The sequence below is a fragment of the Colossoma macropomum genome, unplaced genomic scaffold (genome assembly GCF_904425465.1).
Source record: "Colossoma macropomum unplaced genomic scaffold, Colossoma_macropomum, whole genome shotgun sequence".
Lineage (NCBI taxonomy): Eukaryota > Metazoa > Chordata > Actinopteri > Characiformes > Serrasalmidae > Colossoma > Colossoma macropomum.
The window spans coordinates 29959405-29983359 of NW_023494790.1; the positions used below are offsets into that span (position 1 = coordinate 29959405).

The 23955-nt window shown below is 37.7% G+C and overlaps 1 protein-coding gene across 1 annotated transcript; it reads left to right on the forward strand.

Moving 5' to 3' along the window:
• Positions 1-115: 115 nt before the first annotated feature.
• Positions 116-23561, forward strand: kif20bb (kinesin family member 20Bb). The gene is made up of 30 exons (XM_036573009.1): positions 116-284; positions 376-484; positions 973-1062; positions 1154-1273; positions 1396-1534; positions 1630-1814; positions 2807-2867; positions 2993-3190; positions 3399-3510; positions 3626-3697; positions 4745-4894; positions 5050-5212; positions 6612-6893; positions 8079-8215; positions 8299-8428; positions 8591-8795; positions 8882-8943; positions 9049-9168; positions 11614-12761; positions 14972-15110; positions 15205-15327; positions 15413-15473; positions 15646-15771; positions 15878-15987; positions 16101-16235; positions 19760-19954; positions 20273-20347; positions 21980-22118; positions 22219-22355; positions 23173-23561. The coding sequence occupies exons 2-30, from the start codon at positions 380-382 to the stop codon at positions 23254-23256; spliced, it is 4803 nt and encodes a 1600-aa protein (XP_036428902.1). The 5' UTR covers positions 116-284; positions 376-379; the 3' UTR covers positions 23257-23561.
• Positions 23562-23955: the final 394 nt, after the last annotated feature.

Sequence of the window (23955 nt, forward strand, 5' to 3'; positions counted from 1 at the left end):
TTTTTCTCAGCGTGGGGCGGAGGTGACCGTTAACGTAACTCAGTCCGGATTGACTGAGCTCAGTTTTGCAACGCGTAACATTAGCTAGTTAGCTGCTGCTCGCTGAACCCTCCTTCCATCTCCTCTGTTTTGACGGGTATAATGTTAATATAACAGCACGCTGTGCTAGTTGAACTATGGCCAAAGTCTCTCTGCGATAGAAAGGGATTACTAGCAGTCAAGAAGATTTGTAACTTTGCTTTACTTCAAGTACTGGTCGGTTGTTACTAGCTATTAGTTGCAAGGTTAGTGCTACGTTGTAACTAGGTTGTAACCGATCTCGCTAGTTAATGTAGCGTATTGTTGTTGCCTACAGTCTTTTCCTTTTTTTCTCAGAGCCATGGAGTTCAGCTTGAATTACAAACCAGAGAGAGTAGGATCTGTTATTGTAGAAGATTTAAGAAAAGATCTCTTTGTCGAATTCTCCAAAATACCCGCATCTCAGGTAAAATTGCTTGGCTCACAGTTTCATCCCATATGAAGATCAATAGCTAGTAATATTACAGATTTTTTTACAAGATCCTTGTAAGAATATTAAAGTAAATTACCATAACATGCTACAGTATTGTAACTGCCTACCTAAAATGTGACCATGAGGATTACCAAGTGTTGTTGATTACATTGCTATAAGACAATACCATAGGAATATAATACAGGAACAAACATGTAAATTACTATAAAAACAGTATACAGCTCTATTGAATTTTTTAGAGGATCTACAGTTCTTTTTGTAAGGGTTAACATGTCATGTCCAAGGCAATGCTCATGTTTTATTTTTTGCTAGAAGCTTTTGGGTTATAACACTACAGATACAGTGCTGATGGCATGTTTAAGCATTAAACAGTGTTTTAAAGTTATTTTGTTCTTTGTTTTTTTTGAAATTGTCTTTGTGCTGAGTGCATCAAACTGAGCTTGGCTTTGCTTTGCCTGTAGGGATCTGTGGTACTGGACAAGGAGCACTTGCAGGTCTACCTCAGGATACGACCATTTACCTCCACAGAGAGTGATTTTGGTGAATCGCAGGTGTGAACACAGTTCATTGCACTTTACAGTCTCTTAAATCAGATGTTCAGATATGTAATAAACTTGTTTTAATGCCATGCTCCCTAAACAGGATTGCATTTCAATCGAGTCCCCAGACACTGTGGTTCTAAAGGCCCCAAGAACGTCACTAACAGCCAGGCAAAGTGAAAAACTGGGGCCCCAAGTTGCACAGCGATTCCAGTTTTCAAAGGTATAAGACTAGCCATTGTCAGTTACTCTGTAGCATTAAAACCAGTTGTGAACAGTCTCGTTGTGAACATGTTTCAGAATGTATGTTGTTTGTGTTATGTTAATAATACATTAATTTTGCAGGTGTATGGTCCAGAAACATCACAAAGACAGATATTTGATGGAACAACAAAAGCCCTTGTGAAAGATGTACTGGGGGGAGAAAATTCCCTGATTTTCACTTATGGAGTTACCAACGCCGGAAAGACATTTACATTTTTAGGTGAGGTTTTCTTTCAAGCCTACATTTTCATGAGCATCACAGAGTTCCTCAGCAGTGAAGTTGCATTATTTATTTATTTTTTTCTCATTTTTAAGGTCCTGAAAGTGATGTGGGAATTCTGCCAAGGTCACTGAATGTGATCTTTAACAGTATTGAGGGACGAATCTATACTCAAAATAACATCAAGCCCCATCGCTGCATAGACTTCACAAGACTGACTAAAGATCAGCAGGACGAGGAGGCAACAATTAAGAAAAACATACTAAGAAGATTTAAAGAGGTACAGTACAAGAAAAGTTTTTGTAGGTTTTTATATACAAGATTTGAATTAGTCAAGTACCGAAAACAAAAATTCTGTCTGAAACTGAAGTTCGGGACACACTGGGCTGAGTATTACAATACATGTAAACTGCAATTATTTATTTACAATTATTATTTGTGTAAATGTTTATGGAATTATTATAAGTGATTATATGGTCTACAGTATGTGCCGTGAAATCCAATGTCCTCAATAACAGTGAATGGCTGGTCATCCAAGGCAGTGAATTCCATTATTTTGCTTAGGCTACAGATGGCATTAACATGCGAGTGGGGTGGTAGTAATGTTTTCAAGTGGTTTATAACCTTTAATGGAGAAACTTTCTCTTGATATTCTTGAACAGTGATTATAAATCAATTATCTAATTTTCCTCATTGAAATTGTGAAATAGTTTCACATAGCCAGCATTTTCACTGTTGATCTGCTGCTGCTCAAACTGTTTGAACGCACCTGTCACTGGAAAACAAAGGAAACAAACAGTGCGTTTATTTACTATAATTTTCTTTATCGTTAAGATTATTTAATTATTATTAAGCTATTCGTTTTTTGGGGGGGAGTCAAAATTTTATGCATTTTTCTCTTTAAGCCAGAAATCAAAAGTTGAAGATGAAAAAACTTAGTGCATCCCTAATCATAATATCATCTATTCAATTCCATTATTTTGGTATAATCCAGTGTGACTATTGGAACCATTTACACAGCAGTTGAATACAAACAATAAAACAGTTGTATTTTGTGCCTGAATGTAGCCCAGTATTTTTAAAATTAGTGTATGCATTGTTGTATATTACTATAATTGCTAATGAATCACTTTAGCATTCTGAAATTTATGTTGTTGATTAATCTGCACTTTCACATTTGCATTTTTACACACCAGTGTATTTTCTTCCTGCACTTTCATTATAAATCATTTTAAGGTCTTAACACGCTTGTCCACCCTTTTCTTCCTTTAGAGTGATTTACAGAAAAGCACCTCCAGCATCTCACACTCTGCTTGTAGCACATTACTTGAGGGCAAGTATCATCTAAACTTGTGTTTATGTAGTTATAGTTTTGTTTTTGGCTTCTTAGTTTTCTTTTTTTCTATTTTATAAGAGACAGTAGTAGATGCTGATTAGAATTGTTCCCTTCTGCTTTAGGCTCTAGCTGTAGTGATTTGGAAGGAGATAGTGTTTGTTTGGAGGAGGACTCTCATGTCAAGTTCTCAGTGTGGGTTTCCTTCTGTGAGATCTACAATGAAAACATCCACGATCTGCTGGACTTTGCTTCAAACAGTTCCCAGAGAAGGAATGTTCTGCGCCTGTGCCAAGATGTGAAAGGCAACACCTTTGTTAAAGGTAACCAGATGCTTTTTGTAGTTAGTTTGCTTCTGCTGTTTTCTGTACATAATACAAGACTCCCTTTTGAAGAGCATTTGCTTACCAGCTCCATAATGGTCTATTGTATAATCAGAAAAAGGCAAAGCTGCACACAAAAAATCATAAAAAAATATTATTTTCATTTACTGAATTTAGTATGAACACCATTTTAAAATATTTTTTACAGATCTCACATGGGTGCACGTACACAGTGCAGATGAAGCTTATAAAGTTTTGAAGATTGGACGGAAAAATCAGAGCTTTTCGTCTACAAAGCTCAACAGTGTATCCAGCAGAAGGTACATCTTTTTAAATTAAGTTCTTATAAAGTTGATGTTTTCAGCTTTAAGAAAAATATCCATCTGTGTATTTGGAGATTGACTAAAATATAACTCAAACCTGTTTTGTTTTCAGCCATAGTGTTTTCTCCATCCGAATCCTGCGAATTGAAGATATGGGTGTTCCTCGGGTCCAGACAATAAGCGAGTGAGAATCTTCTATTGTTTTTGTTGTTGGTTGGTTGGTTGTTTGTTTTTGTCTAGTGGCTTTAAATCACAGTCTACTGGGAAAACTACACTGCACACTATGCTGTTTCCTTGCCAGAAAACATCATTTGTTCCCTCATCTGACTGTTACTTTATTTATTCATTTGGTGACAATTAGAGCTGCAAAGTGTGTTCTTTAAGCACCCATCCACATTCTACATTTATCTTCTACTTTATTTTTTCACACTTATGATGTTTGGCTGGGTTTTTCTGGGTGTCAGTTTCTTCTTTATCGTTTACAATTAAACTGGCTGTTTTTGTTACTGTGTCTTTTAAGACTGGTATTTAAATGAGCTCTGTTCTGATTCGCTGTCTGTATTGTACCTCACTCAAAAAGCAGTCTGGGTGTAAACACTTTATATTTTCAATGTAAATGGGTGCGGCTAAACGGCGTGCTAAATTGGTGGAAAGATGTAAATGCATTGAATTTCATGACAAACTGTGAATTCAAAACGGACTGTTTTTGCAGGTTAGTTTTCAAATATGTCACTTATATACTGGGGAATATGTTTCAGACCATCAGCCATATGTACAAACTACATGAAACCTTTTTATTTAAAGTCAAGAAAATGATTTTTTTTCTGTTATATAGGCCCTTTAATTGTTTCAGGACATTGGCCTTTAAAATACTGATATCTCTAACAAGAGAACAAACAGTACCAGATTCCATGGGTGTTTATTACGCAAGGCGATCATGTACAGCAGCAAAAGTAAATTATTTTGGTTCAGATTGTGCAGTTGATCTTTACCCAGAACACCTTTTTCATTCTCCAACATGTATTTATCATAATATGATGTTTATTGCAATTGCACTGCAACTATTGTGTGCATATCTCAGCCATAATCAGATTGCACCAGCTAATTATAACACTATTATAAACTTTTTCAGGTTTCTTAAAAAAGGAAAACGTAAAACCATGCAATGTAGAAGTCCCTTGGCCTTTGGTGACCTAGAACTGTTATTAATTAAATCTTTTTGTTGCTCCAGGTTGTCTTTGTGTGATCTGGCAGGATCAGAACGATGCGCCAAAACCCAGAACAGAGGAGACCGCTTAAAAGAAGCTGGCAATATCAACACATCTCTTTTAACTCTGGGGAAATGCATCAATGCATTGAGACTGAATCAGACACAGTCGAAGTGAGTTTTTGACAAATCTGTTAATTTAGCGAACTGAATGGGCCCAAATGTATCCATGTTTTGTGTCTTGTCTTGTTTCAAGGCCTTGTTGACCTTCTTGACCTTGTTCTTGAAAACATTATTTGAGTTGTACTTGTACTCCTTTTTTTTATTAGGTTCCAACAGCATATTCCTTTCAGAGAAAGCAAACTGACTCATTACTTGCAAGGCTTTTTCTGTGGCCGTGGAAAAGCTTGCATGATTGTCAACATCAACCAGTGTGCTTCTATGTTCGATGAAACTCTGAATGTCCTCAAATTCTCTGCAGTGGCTCAGAAGGTCAGTCATGCTCTTGTTTCTCCATATCTGCCTCTTTCCCATCGCCATATTCAGGTCATCTGGTTCATGGCAGTTTTTTATTTGAGATGCTAGTTTCACAGAATAGCAAAATATTGTAATGTCTGAAATCACAACTGCACATTTTAACCCATGCTGTCGGAACAAAATATCGTATCTTCATTTTTGTCGTTTTTCAGTTTTTGGCATAATTTTAAGATAGCCTGTCGCCCTTTACATTGTATGTAAATTTCATGATGAATGGACCAAAATAAATGGCCCAAACTTACTTGGAAAAACATCTGATTCCATTGACTTACATTGAAAGTAATGTAGTTTCTTTCCTTCTCCTGTAAAGTTACCATTTTGGAGATGCGAGGTTTGGTTCTGAGAACAGCAATATTGTATATTTATCCTGGGTGAACTTGGGATACCAAATGTAAGGCAGGGATGTGCATTAGTACATGATTAACCATTTGAAGTGCCAGTATTTGAATACTGAAATCACTGTCTGGGTATTCATTCTGTTTTAGCACAGAAAGATGAAGAAAAGAAGCAGACTAACAATTCAGTAAATCCCTGCTTTTATGTTTAAGTATGTCTGTAAACTCTTATGGTTTTGCTTGCAATTATGGGTATGTACATTACCATGTGCCACTCTGAAGCGAGGGTGCCTGAGCATGAATACGTTTCCAAGGCTGCATTGTTAAAAATGTAATTAAAAAGGCAGATGTAGCTTAGCTTTATTGCTAACTAGGCTAAATACTCTAACTGATTTCAACTTGGTCTAGAAACAGTGAAAGTACTTTTCTCTGACAATTAGCATGGTGGCACATCGTCCACTGAGGAGAAAAGACCTTGTGTAAGGCAGTGAGTCCTCATCAGCATTCAGTGTTATACCAGTTAGCTGTAGTTTGTTGAGGCCAAAGAGGCATCCATCACTCTTCCAAGACAAAAACTGCTTTTCCCACCTTCAGGTTGCTCTTTTTTTTCTGTGAACCCCTGCCCCTCAAAATGTCTGTGCATGGGACTGCTTATTGTTATTTGCTAGAAGCACTGGTAGCACCATTTGTACAAGATGTAATCTGAATTAAAAAGAAACTGTTAAGAATTAGTAATAACCACCAGCTGATTATTATTATTATTATTATTATTATTATTATATATTTTTTTAAATTTAGACTTTAATTAGTGGTATTTCTCTTTAAGAAACGATACTACAATTACTAAACGATATGTGTGAGGGATTTTGGATCTGGTAGTGGAGCAATTAGGTTACAGACTAAAATCGTTATAGTTTCAGAGCATGGAGCCACTTTGTCGTACTAAAATCATAGAATGTTTCTAGCTGCACTTCGATTATCAGCTATGATCTGACTGTGACCTTGATTGTGTGTCATAGGTTGTGGTCTTGAACCCAAAGCCGGTGTTTAGTGCTATGCCCAAAAAATCAGCCAGAGATGTCTCCATGGTGATCAACAATGTGGACAAAAAAGAGTGGACAAGGAGAAGCACTCTGATTGGGTGGGAGACAAGTTTAGAGGATGTACAGGAGGATGAGGATGATGAAGATATGGAGGCAGAAGAGGAGGAGGTGGAGCAAGAGGAAGAGGAAGAGAGTGATGATGAGAGCATGGTGGAAAACACTGTTTTAGAAGCTGGAGATGATCAAGAGTTGTGTGAGGTATGGTGTCTCTGATGTCTGAATGCATCCTTTATTAATACATTGTATTTAATTATGGTTGTTCTGTTATGGACGTTTCAGCACATTTCAACATCTTACAGTCAATAGTAATCGATCTAACTAATGATTTTATTTTATTGTATTTTATAACACTAAAATCCATATATGAAGTTCAGTCAGTATAAGACTCAAGATGTTTGCTTGCTATCTGCTACCTCAAATTCTTTATTCAGACTTTTCCCCCATAAGACCACATTCCTGATATTTATTTATTTATTTATTTATTTATTTTATTTATTTATTGAGGACTTGGGGACAGCCCTCCTGTTCCAACAGAAACAAAATTGTCAGTATGCAAAAAACTAGGCTTTCATTTCAGAAATTTTCCATTGAAAAGCTTCTGTTTGGAGGTTGTTAACTGGCCTGTTGCCATTTGCCAAGAGGGACATCTATAATTTATCTATAAATATAGTCTATAATTTTTAGTTTATTTGTATTTCATATAATCAGAATGTGTTCAAACTTGTTTCATCAAGGGTTGGTTGGAAATTAGTTAAAATCTTAAATACAGACAAGCTTGCTTTCATATTGATTAAGACTTCACTAACTGGAGTGAAGCCCTTACACATTGTTTTAACTGACAACATGATTAAGAACTGACAGTGCAATCAACCAATCATGTTTGTATTTCCAGTGGGTGAGACCAACTATGTGAGGCAAAAAAACATCACTCTAGGCTGCAAATGGTAGCCTAGGTTGTTCAGTCAGTTGTTAGAATTGGAAAACAGTGGTGACTTTGTCAGGGCTCATTTCTGAAAGAGTCACTGTCAAACCGCAAAGATAAAGTGTGTGTATACATAAAGTTCCAAAAAATATTCATGCAAATCATCGTTAGCTTAGTGCTAACATACACCTAGAATCTCAAAGGTGTGCTAGCATAGCTGCAGTCACAGTTTGCCACTGCATCTCATGTGACATTAAATTTGACAGTTTATTAACTGCATAAATAAAATCTTTAAATGAATAGGTAAATAGATAACAGCAAAAAGTATTATGATACGCTCATGGAAATATTTATTCTTTTGCCATTTTCTAATGGTCATCAATACTCCTCCTGTAGATCCACGTCACAGCAGAATTTAGTTCCAGTGTGCGTCTAACACGTTTTGTGACTGTTTATTTCAGCTGCAACTGAAGGTCAACGAGCTTCAAGAAAAGCTCTCCAAGGCAGAATCTGAAAAACTAGCCATGGAGTCTCAAATCAGGGAAGAAGTTACCACAGAGTTCATGGAGCTGTTTTCTAACATGGAAAAGGATTACAAGTAAAGCAAAGCACATTTTTTCTTCAAGGAAGTTTATTAACTCTAAACCTGCCACACAGACTATATGTGCTTTGTTTCCACAGTGAACGTCTTCAGAGAGAGAAAGAAATTGCTGAAGAAAGAGCTGAGAGGAGACTGGAAATACTCAAGACTTTAGTCAACAAAAATGCCAGTGAATTGCCAGACACAAGCTCTGCTGGAGAGGCAACTAAGGTGAATGCATGCCTTTTATTTTGAGCCTGTTTACAGGAATGTTTTTTGAATGCCATTTGCATCATCGTTCGATCTTTTAGCGAGTAAATATGAGTGATCCATTTCACAGGCCTTTCTTATTTATATAGTGTTATGAAATGTGCTATTTTTTCTGTCAATCAGGAGGCAAAGACAGAGTTTTTGGATGGGATGATTGAAGCGATGCAAAATGACCTGGCTAAGATAAAGAAAGATGCAGAGGCGGCACAGACATGTCTAGAGAGGGGGGCCCACTCCCCTGGAGCGGTCAACAGGCTGAGGACACAGCTGGACGAAATGGCAGAAGAGCTCCTCAAAAGCCAGCAGCTCCTTAATATCAAAACCAAGGGTGTGTTTGCACATTTTGATCTTACCATATCAAACCCAGCATGACAGTGTATTGTAATTCTAACTGCATTGTCAATTTCATTCCAGAAATGGAAGCTGTGCATGTACAGCTACAAAAATCTAGTGACCAGCTACTGGAAGCTAACACAGTTGGTTTTTATTCACAGCAGTCATTGTTTTCCAATATAATTGCATTTCCAAATATTGATTAATTGATTGATTTATTGATTTTATTTTTGTGTCTTTTCTTCTAGAATTATGAAAATCAGAAAACAAGGTGTCAGGAGCTCATGGCAATCTGCCAAGAGAAAGACGAAATGATCTCCAAGCTACAGACTACTTTGGATCAAAATATTGAGGCAGCTACTGAAGATGTAAGCTTTAACAAATGAAATGCACTTTATTTTGCAGCACATTACAACGCTGCTGATAACTGATATCATAACTGTTGTAATTAGGGATGTCAAGCAATTAAAATAATGAATTATGATTAATCACATTCTTTTAATTAATTAAATTGAAAGGACAAAAAAATATCAAAATGTAGTCATTACTTTTGGCAATCCAAGCATTTGCAGTAATTTTTTTTTTTTATTATTATTGTGTGAATGTGTTGTTCACACACATAATTAGGGCATCTCCGGTCAAATTACTTTTTTTTTTCTCTCTCTTTTTAAGTGAGAATAAGCACACATCCTGTACTTCTATCCGCACCTCTGCACATTTTAATACACAATTGCTGTTTATTTGCTGAATTTAACAGATTGGGATTATGTATTTATTTACTCAGTATGTGAAATTGTGCACTAAAATCTGAAGGAAAATGCCATATTTAAGTTTGTTCCCTGTAAAGGCAGATTAACAAATTTCTCTTATAAAAATAGTGGATAAAGCATGTGGATTTTTGTTACAGTAGAAGTTCTCGAGGGGAACTGTAGCTTTTGTTAGTTTGCTGCTCGTTGATTTATCCATAGGTCTTTTCGCTGTCCAGCATAATCTAAAGGCTGTGTTCAAAATATCAGTACAGCAATATGTTATGAATAAGCTCATGCTGATACGTGTATTGATATTTATAAATTTACTTTTACATGATGCATTAACGCTCGACTGATATTGCAAGTCTGACAGTGTGACATTATGATAAACATGTATTATGATAGTTGAAGTTTAGCTCTTTATTTATTATTACTTGTTTAAAAAGTTGCACTGGAGGGGAAAAAAGGTCCAGTCCAGTTTCATTGCGGTCCCTTTTGCGCATGGCACTTTCAGGAGAAACGGTGTACAGAGTGAAGCTTATTTATTAGTTTATTTTCTGCTGTTGTGTGCATGTGTGACTGAAGTAAGTATCCTTTATTAACTGTTGTTAAGGGCTGTATACTTCATATTAGTTGTGTATTTGATTTAGTTTTGCTTCCACCTACGTGGTTTAGTTTGTGGTTGTTTTAAATAATTTGTTTGTAGCTTGCAGTGATTAGCGCTTACCTGTTGCGATTTAAGTTATGTGTTTAGAGCTTGGTCTTGTAGTGCTGTTAAATACCACACAGATGATGTGTGATCTGTGATGCGTGTTAGTGAGCATTTTGTTGTTCACTGATAACCGTACAGCCACGTACAACTCTATTTGTGCCCAAATACTGACAACTGTTGTGCTGCTGCCTCTGTGATTAAAAGTGCAGAAAGCAGCTTTAAGATGCACAAAAAACAAATATGTTTGTCTTGTGATCTGCTTTCATCAATGAGTCTTTTAAGGTGTAATGTTAGTCAATGTCCTTAATCAGCCCTGATGTATTGTCTGGCTTCAGAACATTCTATAGCAGCGTGAGGTAGATCATTTAACTGATAAAGCTATGCAACAGCCTTCCAAACACAAAACACCTTACTTTACGAAACATGAATGGGGCTTAAAAGATTTTTGTGTTGTGATTACATCAAAAACCACACAACACACAGCTACAGTAACAGCAACTCCACGTGGTTAATCTTTATTATACTTATAGCAAAACCACCTACCTATATCAAAAAAAACAATACCAAGAACAAAAGAAACTTTCAAGTTTCTGACCAGAAATCCTGTTTATTTTGTGCAGTTTAGGCAAGCATGGCAGGTAATGTGGTGTTATCACGTAAAACAGGTTTTAGGGCACTGCAGAAAGTGATTTCAGGGTGCGTTTAGACTTGGCAGGTGTGGTGGGGAAAAAAAAGAAACCTGGTGCGATTGCTCTGTTGCGATTAGTTAAACAAGTGAGAATGCTGCCATCCAAACTCTGGTGCGCACTGAATAAGCGGAGACTCCCTGAGCAGGTCAGTCTCGGTTTGCTTCAGAATGAATTCTGGTGTGGTATTGTTTGAAGTATGAACTCAGTACAGATCAAATATGTCTTAATGGACCAAAGGTAGAAGAAACCGTTGTTTCCTCTCTGCCGAAGTTTGTTGGTACATGGAAAAGACAAGTTTCTGGGGTAGTTTCTGGTCCTGTTGCTTACTGCTCTACTACCACAGATAATACAAGACATAAATAAAATCAACAAGCCCTGATAGAATAGAGAACAGATTCAGAAAACTCGGCAGGCATTTTCACTTATTGTATGTCATAAAATCTGCCCAATCGGTTGTGACCTTTTACTCGTATGACTTTTGTTTACATCTTTCAATTTAATGTTAAATGTGTCTGTATGAAAGCTAAGTGAACCAGAACTAAAATGCAATAATGTATTATTTTTTGCTGTTCCAGGCATAAGGAACCGAACTACAACTATAAACTCACCCTAAGTGAATCTGCAGTAATTATATTGCTGTTTTTTTTTCTTTCCTTCTTTCAGAGAGCATTTATTGACACCATTAAAGAGGAAATATTACACTACAGAAACAGCTGCAAATGTATGCTCAATGATGGCAAATGGGAGATGAAAGACCAAGAAATTCAGCAGCTTGCGCAAGCTTTAAAAGAAAAGGACAAGTGCTTGGATGAGCTCAAACACGAGCATCTTTCACTTAAGCAGAAGGTGAAGGATCTTATGGAGGATCTGACAAAGCAGGCTCGTGCCTATGAAGCTGCTGTGTCCTCACTTGAAACAGAGAAAGCAGCGACCATGAAACTCACAAATGAGAATAAGGCTCTTGCCAGCGAGCTCAATGTGCTTCAGCAGGCAGCCAGTGACATGAGCTCCAAGCTCAGAGCCATGGAAACGGAATTAAGCACCCAGGCGAGTGTGGCAGCCAAGCTTTCTGAGCAGCTCCAAACAGCCAAAGCTCTTATCAGAGAACGTGAAGAAGAGTGTTGTGAGCAATCCAGTATGATTGAATCCCTGAAGCTGGAGGCTGAGGACTTGCGCCAAAAACTTAGCACTCGGGGACAAAAGAAAGGCTGCGAGTTCCAGGAAACCATTGAGGCCCTCCGCAAAGAGTGTGAGGTGATGATGTCCAGCACCCAAGAGAAGAGCAGGAAAATAAAGGCCATGGAGCAAGAGCTCAGTCAGACCAGAGAGGAAATGTGCCACATGCAGAACCAGTGCAATCAGCTTAAACAGGAGCGAGATGCCCAAAGAGAAGAGACCCAGAACGTTCTTGGCCGTTATGAAGCTGAGAAGCTTGTGGTGGAGCAGATGAAGGGAAGTCTCTCTGAGCTTCAAACCGAGCTGGATGTTCTTAAGCAGCAGTTAGCACAGCTGGGACAGCATGAGCAGGCCTTCATGCGTAGCTCTGAGAGTGTTTTGGAGCTGGAGAAGGAGCTTGCTGAGAGAGAGGCCCACTGCGCATCCTTGCAGGAGAAATTGCTGCACACTCAGAATGAACTGGGCCAAGCGGAGGAGGTTTTGAAGAAAGAGCGGTGTAGAACAGCAGAAGAGGAGGAGAAAAGGACTGCAGAAAGCTCTAAAGCAAAGGATGATGCAGAGAGGAGACGAGTGATGGAGGAAGAGCTTCTTCATAAGGATGTAGAACTGGAGGCTAAGGCTCAGGAGCTCTTGAAGTAAGTCCCCGCCAAACTTTTTTGTTAATGGTAAGGTAAAGTCCTGTTTAAAATGGGTTTGTTTTAAGGAGGGGAATTGTTATTTAAGCTGTTGCTGACTAGATTTGCAATTACTTTTTTTTATTTTGTTGAAACTGGAGCTCCCACAGTAATCCTTGTTTGTATCAATTTCAGTGTAATTATTGATTTATCTGTTTAGAATTTCCATATTCCATTCCATATAAACATAGCAATAATGAAAAATCTTTTGTACCACCCCATTTCCTGCTGCTTTATCTATCTTTAGCCTGTTTTTAAAATAACAAGCTGATTAAATTTAAAATCACATTTAGCAGTTAGCTTTAACTTTTAATCAATAAACTATTTAATTTCCTGTTTTGGGATGTATGACTTCAGCCGTATGTGCCAGAGAACTTGTAGAGAGGTGAATTACTACTCTATAATGTCTTCCGGGTTTCTCAAACACTAGATGACGCTCCTGAGCGAGTCCAAAATGAATGGGTTGATATAAAATCATAGTTTATAAATGCTTAAAAATGTTTAATGTAAAAGAATACATTTCATTCCTGAACACTGAATAGCGTAAAACATTTTAACACTGCTGTTATATTTTTAAGAGCTTTGAAACTAGAGTTACAGGAGTGTAAAATGGAGCCTCATGTACATCCATGACGTCTGTGAGCGTGAACAGCTAATGAGCTGCTCTGCTTGCCAACCAATCAGCACTCAGTAGTAGTAATACCAGTGTTCTGCTGCCCAAAACCCGTTTGCTGTAGAAAAAAGGAAATGTATAGGTCAGTTTTTTTGCTTTTTTTTTTTTAAGTGCAATACGTCTTTTTACTTTCTAAAATTAAAGGAAACGTTCTGGGCAAGTGATGAGAAACTATTTTAACTTTTCGTTTTAGCTGTTGAGCTCCATTTATTCCTATTCATTAAGTAATCGCTCACAGGTGCCCTGTGCTGTTTTGCAGTCCTGTTTTAGATATAACGGGGGAAATAGGCTCTGATACATGCGTCAATGCTGATGTGGGTTTCCTTGTGCTCAAAGATGCAGGAAAAACACTTGAGTGCTAACAGCGCCACCTTGTGGGAAATCAGAATTATTATGGAGAAAATTAATTATCAATACACAATGTGGACATTTGAAATACAAACCTTTTACGTACTACTTCTATTTTTCCACAGAACCAAAATAATTTGTTTCACTTCCTTTTTAGAAGCATTTTATGTAGTTTTAATTTGTGCTAAAAAAAAAGTAATTTGTGCTACAACTTTTACATTGCTACATGCTCCACAATTAGTGACGTGCGTTATTGTTCACACGAGCAAAAATATGGCGCTAAATTATTGTTTATAATTGTTGTTTGCAATTTCAGTATTGGACCTCTAATACATTTTCTCATTGATCTGTGAATAATATTGGCCACTGATGCATTGTACACCCTTAATGATAATGTAATACTAATACCTGATAATGGAAACAGCCATGTACACATTTTGTTGTTCAGTATAGCTTAATATTTTATGGTTTTGACACGTAACACTGACGTGTAACACTGACGTGTAGATTCCGGCATTTCAATCTGGGCATTCAGTGATAATCTAAGGCATGTGTGTCAGGCTCCAGTGCTCGCTGGAGCCTGACACATGTGCCCTAGAACACTGCAGACTTCAGAACACTGCCTCATTAAACACGCCTGATTCAGCTCATTCAGTCTACATGTTTATTATAGTTTATTAGCACCTATTGTCTTTGTGCTTTTATCTATTGCACATGGTCTTTAATCTATTTTGTTAATCACTGCACAGAGAAGTAGCCACACAGTGTTTCATTATACTTTAAAACCTTGTATTGGTATAATGGCAAAGTTGAATTAGCAAGGCCTTTATGAACTAAATTAGAGTGTTAGATGATGGTATACCTCTGCAGCACTTTGGCCCAGAAGGTCTCCAGTTTGACATGGCTGATCTAAGGAGATTGCACACACATTGCGCACTCACATTGGCCAGTCAGATCCTTTACACATTACATTACTGAACCTCTCCTGATAAAACTAATTCAGCTTGAATAGTGTTAAATAGACTGGTGGTCTTTTTTAAAATATGTAATGCACTGTGCTCTGTTAATTAAGCCTTTATGTATGTTATGCTGAATAACACTTGAGGGTGTGCGGTATCAGTCCTGCATTATTGATTTTTTGCTCCGACAGGTCTGAAAAACAGGTGAATGATGGGCTGGATAAAATTAGGGGCTTAAGTCTTGATCTGCAGCAAAAAGAGAAGCATATCTCTGATCTTCATGAAAAACTGTCTGAGAGCAGAGAAGAAACTGAACGACTACAGAAAGAGGTTAGTAACGGTGCTTTGTGTGTAACTGAATTATTAGAATGGCTGAGGTTCCAATATTGGAACTGACATGTAAAACCAGTGTGTTCTCTCTCAGATAACATCCTTAATTGAAGAGATCACAAAGCTGCAGCAGCAGCTCTGTGACCTACAGAAGGAGAGGGATCAAGCTCTGAACAGCTTGGCTTATAAGGAGGAGGCTATTGAACAGCTCAAGACTGTGAGCACTTTTCTTTAGTGTCATTAACTTGGAGATCTTTATCTGGTTTTAGGTTGTTTACTTATTCCTTTTTCCCTGTTGATAGAAACACGCCAACACAGTCAGCTCAAAAGAAGACCTCCAGCAACACCAGGATACTTGTCAGGGTAATCCTTTAAAACAAGTTGTTTACAGGCTAACATTTCTCATAGATTGCTTACTTAAAAAACGATTCAGTGGTTATCGCAGTCTCTTGATTTAAGCCTCTTAATCTGATGGCATTAGATTATGTTCTTTTGCATGTAAAATAAGGAGAGCTGACATTTGATTTGTTTGCAGCACTTCTGGCCAAGGAGAAGCTGATTGAAGAAATGCGCCTCACTCTGACTGACAAAGAGAGGATACAAACAGAACAGGAGCAAGTTCTGGAGGCTAGACTGAATGAGATTGAATCTTTAAGTGAAGGTGAGAGGAGGGCCTTGCTTTACAATGGACAATTTAATGTGCACATTTTCCATTTTTCCATGTTGCTTTATTAATGATGACTACAACACATAATGATTCCTTTCAGAACTCATGAAGCTAAAGGAAAAGTGCCAGAGAGAAGGTGCTGCTGACTCTGACTCTGGTAACTTGCACCAGGAGGAACAGAAAGGAGAACAAACTGCAGGACGCTCGACAGTAAGCGCAACCCAAGAGTCTTTGATCTCACTGCATTTCCAAATCCTACATGGCTTCTCTGCTGTTTTCTGTCTTCTAATATTGAGAGAAACCGATTCCTTTTGATGTTCCAGACAGATGAGAAGCTGGAGAGGAGCTTAGAAAGAGAGCTTATGTCCCCCGATGGAGCCCAGAGGCCAAAAGAGAAAGCAGACCAGGTGACAGGGCAATCACAGAGAGAAATCCATGGCAAAGAGCAACCTGAAGTGGTAAATTTTCTCTCTCATGCTCTATTTCTCAAAGCAGGATGTGACCCACAGTAGTGATTTATTCATTCAGCAGGTTTCTGAGCTTTATAGGTCAAATGCTTATGAACTTGTCTACCACGAAGAGGGATAGCTAAGCTGTGGCAAAAAAGTAAGCTCAAAAGCCTTATTCTGATTAAATTATCAAAAAAAAATTATGCCACTCCTCAGTGATAAAACTCTGCATCCGGACAACAAGAAAATTACTACAGCAGGTGGGAGTTTGGGCAGTAATTTCTAAGAACCTGAATGCATCACAGGTGGTCATAGTGATCATGCTCATTTGCGTGAAAAGTTGATGATATAGCTGTATTTGAATATTAAGGGCTTTATACATGTAGCTGCCATTATAATCGCACCTTTAATCAGTCTGCGAGATCTTGCTTCTCAGACGTTGTTGCTCCTCCTGCTACTGCTCTCCCAGTGTAGAGAGGATGGAAGCGAAGTTGTGCTAGCCTGATCAAGTAAATAGTTGAAAGACTATAAAAGAATCCAAATTTTTGTGGGGCAGGAGGGAGAAAAATGCTGACAAAATCACTAAGTTTAATTACACCAGGACTTCATGTCAGTTTAATCCTGTCCAAATAGGGCTTAAAAAAACACACTTAAGCAACAAGAAAAATGTCTAAAGCTGTCTGACAGCATAGTTTAATGCTTTTTCTAGATTAAGCTATAAACTGCATTTCTTAGACCAGAAGTAAACCTGACAATTAGTCTTTGAAGACATCAGTCACTGGGAAAATAAGTCACTGCTTTGTTTACATAGAAATAGTCACCCTAATATTCATGTAATGGCCATGGTCATTCTGACAGATGAACATACACTACAGGAAGCATTAAGGGGTTCTGTAGTTTGGTCCCACCTTAACAGAAGAAATTGCTTGTCACACAGATAGTGGTACTATGACTGCAGACCTCAATATCATTCAGTCAGTTAATTAAATAATGGTCTACGGATTAATTAATTATAAAAAATAGTCAGTTGCAGTCATAAATACGAGTATACACTGATGAGCCCACGCATTATGACCACTCACAGATGAAATGAATTATGCTGCTGTTCTTGTTGTCTCCATGTTGGATGCGGAAGAAATGGACAGGCATAATGACCTGAGCAACTTCGCAATGGGCCAAATCATTATGGCCTGGTGACTGGATTAGAGTATCTCTTAAATGGAAAGTGTTTGAAATGGACCTCGAAGAAACAGAGGAAGATTGCCTGGTCTAGCCTAGTCCTGTTTTATTTTACATCATGTGGATGCCAGGTATGTTTGCACCATTTACCTGGGCAACTGATGGCACCAGGATGCACTGTGTAAAGAAGACTAAGCAGGTGGAGGGCATGTACAACTTCTTGAACGTCATTGCGGACTGAGTACACCTCTCTTCATGGCAGTGATGTTCCCCAGTGGCAGTGGCATCTTTAAGAAGGATGATGTGCCCTGCCACACTGCACATATTGTTCAGGAAAGGCCTCTAAAGTCCCCACATATCAATCCAGTCCAGCATCTGTGGCACGTGCTGGACAAGTGTGATCCTAGCGTATTCACCTTGCAACTTACAGGACTTAAAGGATCTGCTGCTAACGTTTTGGTGCCAGACACCTCAGGGCATCTTCAGAGGTCTTATACAGTGTTTTCACATATAGTTCGTTTTAAAAGAACCATACCGAGTTCTGTTAAAGTGAACCTGGAAGGGAACCAACTGCAAGTGACCTTGGTTCTTTTTGTGTTCACAATGTAACTGACCTGTAAAGAGGACTCAGATTTCTTTCTGGTCCATTGAGATCTCAGACCACTTCTTGTTCAGACCACAAATCCATTAGAACTCGGACTCGCAAATTGGAAAAATGGTCCTGTGGGTCTGCCGTGGTGGGCGCCATTTTCGGCTGTGCTCCTCACTGAAGCTCCACAGAGAACCAACAGTTTATTAGGTAGGTGGTCATAATATTTTGACTCATCGGTGTATAACAGATTCATAACTACAACTATTAGGAATAGATTGTTTATAATACTAGTGTGGAAATCAGTTAATGCTAAATAAGACAGACTATTGATTTTCACTTGCAAAGGGAGAAGAATCATTTAGTTACTGCCTTTTCAACTGGCAGAAACTACAGACTTGTCAGAGACAAGAGGCCAAAAGATATCCAAAGAAGTTCTGCTTCTCTAGCACAGGAGGTCAGCAGAGAACAGTTAGTCAATGCAACACACAGGACCAGAACTTAATTAGCAAAAGTACTAGCGCTGATGATTTCAAAGATTAAATATTGTCCGCATTTGAATTGTTTTGTCATTGGTGTATTTAGTAGGGATGCACTTATATAGGAATGCTAGACCAAAGCTAATATTTTTCATGAACATATCGTGGAGTCCAAATATGTGAGACCACATTGAAAATCTGGTGTTATTTTTTAATTTTCATTTAAGCCTGGAACTAAACAAAGTTTTAGAATTTTGAAACATTTAAAACAAATAAATGGTACAGGTAAAAAGAGAATTTGACACTGACCGTGTACAAGAAGGTCAGCATTTTTTGTTAAAGCAAAATGACTAATATTAAGAAGTTCTAAAATTTATTGTAATATTTCAGATTCTACATCTCACTCAGATTAAGCTAATACAATCTGCAATAGGAAATTTTGTATTAGATGAGAAATGAAAATAGATGCATTTTCACTTGTTGCCAGACATTTGCACCCCACTGTATTCGTTAAAACGGATATGTGCATTTATAATACATAATAATCAAGACTAAAGCCACCTGGACTATCATAAAATGGATCAGCAGTGTAATGAAAACATTAGACATACTAACATAGTAGCCTAGAATTGCCTAAACATTCTACTCTTCTGGAATACCGCATTGGTTTGAATTATGAGTCAAATCTAATCATCTGTCCAATTTAGGCCTAGGCAACAAAAATAAAAATAATTAGCACAATATTTTCTATCTAAAACAATGTGATTTTGTCTCTTTATTTATTTATTTATTTATTTTTTCAATTGTGTGTTTGTGTTTGTGTGAAACTGACTAATGATGTGTACGCCGCACGTGTCCTAAACGTTAACCCCAGTTTTCCAACGTATTTTTCAAGCTGGTAAATGGTAAATGAGTCCCCTCTAGTTTTCTCACAGTTCTTTTACCAAAACAGTGATTATTATCTTTTACACATCGCCATCGGGTTACTTGATATCAGATTACATCACCCAGGGCTAATCCAGTTGACTTCTTTTGTTTTTGTTTTTTTAACCAGTTAGATTCCAGTATCATTATGCAGTTTGAATAATTCTGTTCTTATGTGGGTTTTTTTTTTTGTTTGTGTTTTTGTTTTTTGTTTTTTTACTGGTATTATGTGCATTTCATTTCCTGATGAATATTTAGTGGGTCTGAACCTAGTATAAGTACACTTATTTTAATAGTCTTTAACACATGCAAGCCTGCAAGTGCTTGTCCTCATCAATCTTCTTTCTGATGGCTCTGAGCAGGCTGCAGCGCAGAACTCTTCAGTGCTCTCCACGGAGAGTGAGAGAGAGGACAAACGCTTCCCCAAACCACAGCTGGAGATCAGCTTTACCCCGCTCAAGCCTGACCGCGTCAATGTCCGCAGGCCAGGAGATGAGGAGTCAGTCACGGTCAAAATCAGACGCACAGCTAGGAAAAGGAAGAGCGCTGAGATGGAGGTCTGTATTAAATGCTGCACACTACAGGATGTAAAAATGCATCATTGTGAGAGTGCTGATTCAGCTGAAATTTGGAATTTTAGAGTTGTCACTGATTATAGTAATATGAACATTTTTTTTAAAAAGCTTCTGTTGTTTTCCACCAGTTTAAATAGTTCCCCTAGTCACAGTCGTGTATTCAGTGTATTTTTTTTTAAATAACTTTGAATTGTAGCAAAATAGTAAAACCAAATTGAGAAGCTGTAATGCATTGAATTATTCCTAAATGATTCATTAATTTAATAAAATTTACATCTATACTGTTTGTGTGTGATCTAGAAGTCAGTGGAGTCAGAGAACAGAAAGAACCTGCGGCTCAGAGGAAACTCCAGGGCCAACGTGCGGTCTGTGGAGGTACTTATCTGTATTAAACTGTGCTTGCACTTTGGGCTGCATATAGGGATGGGTAATATGGAAGTAATATAGAACATCACGATACTTCAAGACGTTTTCACAAATGTCCTGAGGTTTGCTAAGTTGAAACGGACAAAAAAGAACCAGTAATGTTACGTTAAAATCACAAAAAAAAATACCATCAAACTACGAATACAATGGGCCTCATTCACCAATATCTTTGAGTTTTTTTTTCTTAAATTTGTCCTTAAGATAATCATAAGCAAAAGTCTTCATCAGATTCATGATGTGTTCTTAAACTACAGAACTGTTGGCAAGTTTGTGCTCTTGAGTGTGTGTAAATTCTGTTCTTACCTAAGAACAAATCCCAAATAAGAAAACATTGACCAATGTCAGAATCTTCATGAAAACTGTGTTGTGGGTGTTAAGAAGAAATTTCTTCTTAAGAGTAGTTGGTGAATGAGGCTCAATGATTTTTATTCAATGTTTTACATACTGCACTAAATCCTAGTAAACAGGACTGATTAAGCTCTCTTTATAATGAACCGTGCCTTTTTTCAGTGCTCAAGTACAGCTGATCACGATATGCTCAGAAAAACATATTGTGAAGTAATGTAATAAATTATATCACAATAGTCGGAATTATTGTCAAATTGCCCACCTTTAGCTGCATAATTAGTAATTACTGAATTCAGCTACTTTATGGGCACCCACTTCCGATGCACGTGTTCAGTTGTGCACACCCATGGTTTGTGTAAAGCCCCCCAGCATTGTGCTGTGAAGCAGTGGAACTTTGTTCTCTGGAGTGACGGAGCTCCATCCAGTTTCTTTGAGTTGGAGTGGCATTATTTTATACGATCTCATATCATCTTATATGATCTCACTAATGCTCTTGTGGCTGAATTCAATCAAATCCTAACAGCAGTGTAATTATAACATCTAGTGTAAAGCCTTCCCAGAAGAGTAGTTACTAGAAGTTACTAGTACTAGTAGTTACTAAAGTAAAAGGCATGCAAAATTCCTATTAATACCCTTGATTCCAGATGTAACGTTGGATGAGCCGGTGTCAACAAACTTCCGGACATATAAGTCTGGTTTCTCAGAGCCAGATAACACCTAAGCCTAGACTACAAAGAATTTCCAATAGTGATTCACCTTTGGAACTGCAACTTAGTTCAAGACTAGGCTTAATCTGTGTCCAGGAAACTGGCCCATACTGTATTACTGATCACTTTGAGCAGTACTGTGCAATTGCCTATTGTGCTCAGCACATACTGTGCACAATTGAGACATAGATCCCATTAAGATTTAAGATTTGTCAGTCTGAGAGAACACTGGGATTGGTCAGTATAGTGCTGGAACTGCTCTATAATGCACAGAAATTCTTCGTTGTGATGCTGTAGATGTAACAGGGTAGTGCATTGTTTGCAGACTTTCACATTCATTTCAGGGACCAAAATTGTTTTTTTGATTAATATGCAGTTCATGTGAATGTATCTCAGCTTTGTCCCACTAACCCACCAAAACTGATGTGATCAGCATCATTTTATGCTGTGTTCAATAATTCTTGGTTTTTAACTTCGAAAGGGCATTCATTGGTCATTTCTGTGTCAATATTCTTTGTCCCCCAAGTCTCCCTCAGTGCTTGGTAAAAAGGGCAGTCAATTAAAGCACCAGGATTCTCCCGTTAGCCTGAAAAGAAGAAAAGATGGAACTTTGCAGAAGATTGGTGACTTTATCCAGAGCTCTCCAACCCTGCTAGGTAGCAAAGGTCAGTACTGGCTCTTTATTTTAAGCTCTGTCAATGCTATTGAACGTGACTCTCAGATGCCCATATATCTGTATGACCCATGCTTCTGCTTTCTGTGCAGCTAAAAAAATCATGGCAGTGGTTGCTGTGAAGTCCCCAGAGTCACAGATCGCCATGGAGACAAACAAACCCAAGAGATCCAAGCGCAAGCTCTTCAAGACCCACATTTCCTCCCCTCTTGATATACCTTCTCATCCGGTCAGTAGTGCTTTGTGATGCAAATCATTCTACATAACATCACTGTCATATGAAAATCTCCTAACTGATTTTTATGCTACTGTTTGAAAGTTTCATTGGAACAGCAGAAAGAGTCAAAAATTTACTAACATTGACAGTTACCAAAAAATTACACTGATTTATGAAAAGTTCTTCATAATTAAATGGTTAAGATGTAAACATAGTCATTCAGTGTGTAACTGTGGTGTGATGTGAAATGCACCGTTCTAGAGAAACATACTGATTCAGAATTGTTCACAGTGACTGAAACTATAAGTTTCTGTTACGAACATATCCCCCAATGCCTGATTCATTGTTTTATATTTTTGGTTTTGGCCAAAAATGTACTTTTAAAATGCATTCGTGGTGGAAAGATATATTTCTTCCCCCAAGTTTTTCAGATTTACTACTATTTTTCCATTTCATGGCATATCAAAACTCATAAGACATGTAGGTTTCACTTGTGGTTTTGTATTGTAAATAAAATGCTTATATTTGAGTTGTATACATCACAACTCTTGGTTCCTGTCTTCACCACTGTATAGAAATTTAGGTCAGTTTTCTCTACAGTGAAACATCAAACTGCTCTGAATGACTGTTTACATATTAACTGAATTGTGCAGAATTTTTTAAAATGGATAAACTCCCCATTTTTCTTTGTCCTGTTTTCAGTAGTAAGGAAGAGGCTATCAGGGTATATTTATTGTTATTGCATCTTATTAAGCTCATTAAGCTATTAGTAGGAAATGTATTATGTAGAAATGGAATAGAAAATTTATTTGCTGATTTTCTTTTACAGATCATTGGAGTAGATCAAGAAGACAAAGAAAGTGATCATCTCATCATCAAGAGAAAACTTAGAACAAGAACTGCTAAAAGATGATTCCAGCCAAGGGCATTTTCATGATGCAGCACTATTCAGTAACATTCCAAAAACCTTCTCTATTGGGATACTTTCAACAATTTCAACAGTGAAATTCTGTGTAAATAGTGTGATTTCTTCTTATCTGCTGTGTGATGTATATAAATGTTTCATAGTTCCTAGTGCTTTTTCATATACATTTATACATAGGACAATATTTTTCTGCCTTTGTAATACATCAAAATTTTGAGGGGAAAATATTATGATGAAAATAGGAAAGGGACAAAATGTCCTTCAGATAAATAAAGCTCCCAAAATGAACTCTGGTCCTCTTCTGACCGTTGTCATCATTTGGACATCATTTAATTCTGTGTTTTATAGCTTCTTTAGTGGTGACACTCTGCTCAGTCTAAAAGCCTGACTGTTAAATCTGTCCTGTCATCATAAGCGTTGTAGACTGTAATTGTCCCTCTAAACAAGTGGAGGTGAACGGGTTGAGGATTGTTCTGGCTGAATGTCAAAGGGTCACCATGCTGTATGAAAGTCGTTTGTTACCACTGTCAGTGGATGGAGGTGGTTGTCATCTGAGAAGAGTAAGTAATGCATTTTCGCTGGCACCCCTTGATCTCTGCCCACAGCACTAAGACAGGTCACAGCTGCACACAACCATCTGAGGCCAAACTTGTACAACACTGAAGACAAAGCTGTTTTGTGTTGTTT

Coding starts and splice junctions, on each gene's coding strand:
- kif20bb (XM_036573009.1), top strand. CDS start 380: ATGGAGTTCAGCTTGAATTACAAACCAGAGAGAGTAGGATCTGTTATT. Junction 3,191..3,398: donor AGGCAACACCTTTGTTAAAG/GTAACCAGATGC, acceptor TATTTTTTACAG/ATCTCACATGGGTGCACGTA. Junction 4,895..5,049: donor CTGAATCAGACACAGTCGAA/GTGAGTTTTTGA, acceptor TTTTTTTATTAG/GTTCCAACAGCATATTCCTT.